This window comes from Pundamilia nyererei, unplaced genomic scaffold (genome assembly GCF_000239375.1).
Source record: "Pundamilia nyererei isolate P.nyererei 1_Seehausen unplaced genomic scaffold, PunNye1.0 scaffold00104, whole genome shotgun sequence".
NCBI lineage: Eukaryota > Metazoa > Chordata > Actinopteri > Cichliformes > Cichlidae > Pundamilia > Pundamilia nyererei.
This window is the reverse complement of record NW_005187505.1, coordinates 290,430-295,144: the sequence shown is the minus strand read 5'-3', so window position 1 is coordinate 295,144 and position 4,715 is coordinate 290,430. Positions and strand designations below refer to the sequence as shown.

General features: G+C 40.1%; 1 protein-coding gene across 2 annotated transcripts; it reads left to right on the top strand.

The window, feature by feature from the left end:
- Positions 1–229: 229 nt before the first annotated feature.
- On the top strand, positions 230–4,696 carry pex26 (peroxisomal biogenesis factor 26). 2 transcript variants are annotated; one of them, XM_005740799.1, is made up of 6 exons: positions 230–917; positions 1,005–1,191; positions 1,273–1,410; positions 2,832–3,157; positions 3,259–3,399; positions 3,500–4,696. In XM_005740799.1, the coding sequence occupies exons 2-6, from the start codon at positions 1,019–1,021 to the stop codon at positions 3,610–3,612; spliced, it is 891 nt and encodes a 296-aa protein (XP_005740856.1). In that variant the 5' UTR covers positions 230–917; positions 1,005–1,018; the 3' UTR covers positions 3,613–4,696. The 2 variants fall into 2 exon arrangements, with proteins under 2 accessions (XP_005740856.1, XP_005740855.1); XM_005740798.1 differs by having other exon boundaries at positions 230–1,191.
- The last annotated feature ends 19 nt before the right edge of the window (positions 4,697–4,715 follow it).

Sequence of the window (4,715 nt, the reverse complement as noted above, 5' to 3'; positions counted from 1 at the left end):
CATCTTTACAAACTAACTAATAAAGTTAAGTAAACCTGGGGGAGAGAAGTCTAAATAAAACTGATTACGCATTCAGACTGTCTTCTTCTACAACTCTATAAACATTGAGCTGGTCTCTAGTACCCAACACTAACATTAAAAATATTATAAATGCCGTATACGGCATAGTTGTTGGTCTGAGTGTTTAACTCGTTGGTCTGAGTATTTAACTCGTCTACATCACCTTTCTTTCACATTTCACTAAATCCACCAAGTTGCTGCCGCGTGATTGGCTGAATCGTAAACAGATGTATCTTACAAAGTGGCCGACAAGTGCAGTACTACAATTTTCCTTCCATGATTAATAACGTAAACCTAAAGACTTTATAGGCAAGTTAGGATTAGCGAATCCACCGAGCTGTTAAATCTCAATAAAACGGGAATGAGCAGCTTCGGTGATAAACTTTAACGTTTGGTCTGTTGAAGATTTACAGCACTAACATCATCATCATCATCACCACCACCACCCACCCCCCTCCAACAAGAAATGGTAAAATGCTGTTAATTCCGTTTAGTTACACGATACTGGCCGTCACAATAAGCCTAGCAAGTTAGCTACCCAACTCCTAGTGAGGCACCAGTCTTAAAAACACATAAAAATAGCCTTTTTCCCTCATTAAACTGACACAGGTGTGATCATTAATCCGCTATATAACATACAAGTGTGACTTACTTTTCACAGAAGCAGCAGATGAGCTTTTTGACGCTTAAACTGTGTGAACAACACACTCTTCTACTCCGCACACGTGTTTAGAAGCTTGGGAAAAAATGTATTACGTGCTTTGGAAAGAGCTGCAATATGATTGGCTGCCTCGGACATTCTGAAGACTGTGGCGTCTGATTGGACAGTGGGCTAATACCAGGAAGCTAAACGGAAGGTAAACAAACCGTTGTGGAGAATTTCGTGCTTAGCTGCAAGCTAAAGTGCTTTAAACCCTTTGAGTGTTTGTTGGGTTTGTTTTAAGTTCATCCGGGAGTCATGAACAGCTTCCAGGCCGCCAGCCCTCCGCTCTCTGCTGCTGTGACCCAGATGTTCAACACGCTGGAGTCGGCTGCAGAACAAATGATGGTGCACAGAGACTTCCAAGCGGCTTTTGACACATGTCTCAGTGGTCTGGAGAGTCTCGCCGGCCTGGAGCCCGAGGACAGCAGGTGAGGGTCCTGAAGCTTCACGCACATGTTTAACTGGAAGCTTGGATGTTTGTGTTATAACAGAAACATCTGTTCCTGCAGATGTGCAGAGCTCAAGGCTGGTTTCTGCATCTTAGGGATTCAGGCTCTGGCTGAGCTCAATCAGTGGCGTGATGTCCTCTGCTGGGTTCTGCAACAGTATGAGCAGGAGAAAATACCAGCGAAGATCATGCAGATGTGGTGAGGAAAGAGTTTTATTATTATTATTATTATTATTATTATTATTATTATTATTATTATTATTACACACTGATCTATTGATCCCCAGCCTTTGGACAGGTGGACGCAATATGAAATAAAGTATAAAATACAAATCGTATTACAGTTCAAATATGCAAATTCTCCAAGACATGTTTTTTCAATCAGCACATTTGATCCGTCATTAATTATATAATTAATCATGAATTAAAAATGAAAATAAAATGTAATTACAAATAACAGAAATATTCAAATATGACAAACTTACTAATAACGACGTTTAAAAATAAAACTTTTAAAAGACATGAACAATTCACTGTTTTTTACTGACTGATCTCAATTTAGATTAAGAGGGTACATAGTCACAGTTTCACTCAAACAGTATAAAGTCTCTCAGATGCTGAATTTCAAAAGAATAGCTGTTTGAAATCACTTATAGGAGCTGTGTTTTTCTGCTTCATTCTGAGTGCTATTATAATCAAACCTTATATTAATGACTTCAGCCTTTTGTGATAAAGAAATGTTGTTGTAGTAAATAAAAGACATCTGTCATCACAATTATTTAGGCTTAAATGAATAAATGTGTAAAATGACAGAGCGAGTTCTGCTAGCTCATTGCCCAGACTGTCCCATAAATAGAAAACTAGAAGTTTTGACTTGATGAGCCATATTTTTTTACCCAATGAGGTCACATTTGTAAAAGCCCACACTATTGTACAAAGTGTAAGAAAAAAATGAACTTTTATTTATTACTCAATTGCTTTGATGAGGTCTGAATGGCTATGGAAGAGGTCTTTATCTGTAGGAAAAACTATAAAGTCTGTGAAGTCCAAAGTGTATGCCCTCCAAAGCTCTTCAGCAGGCAAAATTGGAGACTATAATCCCAAATCTATTATGTCAGTGGGTAGGTCCAATGAAAAATGGTTGGCTTTTTGAAATATTTGGACAACGACTGGAAAATATCCTACATAAAAGTGCCTTGTTCTAGTAACGAAACAGACATTTATCACGCCTTCACATCCATAAATTTGGAGCCAAGCTTCCCAGATACTGTGCCAATACTTAGGAACGCCATGTTTCCTACTTAAACCTCTGACTTCTGGGACTGATGGTGATATGTGTGGTGCCATCATTCTCAGAATTAAAGATTGAAGGACAAGAGTGCAGGACACCCAAAATAACTTATTTCTGCTAAAAGGTGTGATGTGTTTGTCTGTGTTTTACAAAGAATTGAAAGATATACTTGACCACCACAGTGGATTTTAAGTCAGATGAACAAGCTTAGACTTTAAGCTTTAACATAAGGGGTTTAGAAAAGTATTGCATTAACTATTTAGGATTTTATTTCTTTAAGAACTTCAGTAAAATACTAACTAATGTGATTTTGTGTCTCATTTTGGCAGTATACTTCTTTACTCCAAGGTGGGTGAGCCTGCTGTAATGCAGGAGGTGACCAGAGCCTGGTTACACTACCCATCCAACAGCAGGGCGACTAGCTTCGGGACGGTGGCAGAGCTGTACCTGCTGCATGTCCTTGTGCCGCTGGGAGAGGCAGACGAGGCTCGGGAGCTGGTCAGAGGCGAGGTTTTTAGCACCGCCTTCACAGAAGAACACAGACAGACTGCGCTGGATATCATAGAAGAAAAAGAGCGACAAAATCAAGACCCTCCTCTAAATGCCAGGATGAGTGGAAGCTCTGACGTCACCGAACATCCTGTCTCATCCCAAGGTCTGACACTTCAGCCTCAACCCTTATGAGATGCATTACACCAAGCGGCCTAAAAAAGACTGAAACTGTTAACTGTTTGTGATTTTGCTTTTGTTCTGCAGGTACTTTAGTCCGTAAACTTGAGGCTGTGATCAGGTTTTTATACCGAAAACTCCTGATGATTGGCTCCGGCTCATTCCCTTTCCGGAGAATCTTTCTGACTGCCATCCTCCTCTACATGCTCTTTTTTCGGATGGATCCAGGTTGGGTGAAACCTTAGTTCTGCTGGTACATCATCGTCTTTTAGAAGTTAAAATAAAAGTGACTATAAATGCGTTTCTGTTGTGCTTTTTTTCCCTGCAGCTCTCCCGTCTGCGTTCATGTGGATTTCTAAACTTCTGCAGCTGCTCAAACAGATGTGGAACGCCATGTTTGCACCGTATTATCAGGCAGTCACTCAGAGCAAAGGACTGTAGAGGACTGAATATGCTTGGTCTATCATTTTAAATGAATTCTCTAATGACTATTTGTAAGACAACATGGATGATATTCACGTCAGATCTATAAAACATTTAAAGTACTCATTCCAGGAAAACTTGCATTTTTTTTAAGCTGCAGACTCTTCAGCTCACATGACACAGCTTCCCATGAATTCTGCCCAGCTCCTCACTAATACATCCTTTGTTTGTCCATCTCAAAGCAACACATGAGTCATCAAGAGTCTGATGTGTTTTTTTTTCCATTCCTTTTTTAAGTCTAGGAAGTGACTCACTGTTCTGGTTCAGAGTACCTAGAATGATGAATGGGGTAAGAAAACAGTTGCAGTCAGTGTATCACTGTAGGAATATGAAATTTGTTAAATGATTATAACAATAGTTATAATAGTCGGTTTAAGTTTTGTGTACTGCAATGTGCTGAGGTCCTGTGGCTGCAAAACAAGCCTAAACCATGACCCCTCTGCCACTGTGCATGACACGAGGTGTTTGTCCTGATATGCTGTATCTGGTTTTCAACAAACGTGGTGCTCTGCATTACAGCCAAACATTGCCACTTTGGTCTCGTCTCTCCAAAGGACATTTCTAGAAGTGTTGCATTTGACATGCTAACTGAGGTCGGTAGAGTCTGGGATGTAGTTTTTTGCACGTCCAAGATCATGCACTGGGTGTGGAATTTGCTGGGACGTTTACTCCTGAGAAGACTGGCGACTGCTTTGAATGTTTTCCAGTTGTGAATAATTGTTCTCACTGCAAAATGATGGACTTCAGATTGTTTGGAAATGACCCTATAACCTTTCTCAGATCGATGGGAAGCCGCAGTTACTTTTTTAACTCGTTCCTCCACAATTACGACATTTGACAACAACGTTAATGGGTGTGGAAAGGTGGACAGAGATGACGTTTTTCCTCCTTGGCGCTGTGTTAAGACACCGGAATGCTCCATTCCAGCAAACTTCCAAAACCTCAGCTTTTATAGAAGTGGTCATGATCAATTAATCAAGTGCATTATCAACACGTTACCATCTTAATTCAAATGGAAGCTGTCAGATTGTAATTAGTTTTTCACAGGATTGGATCTCAAG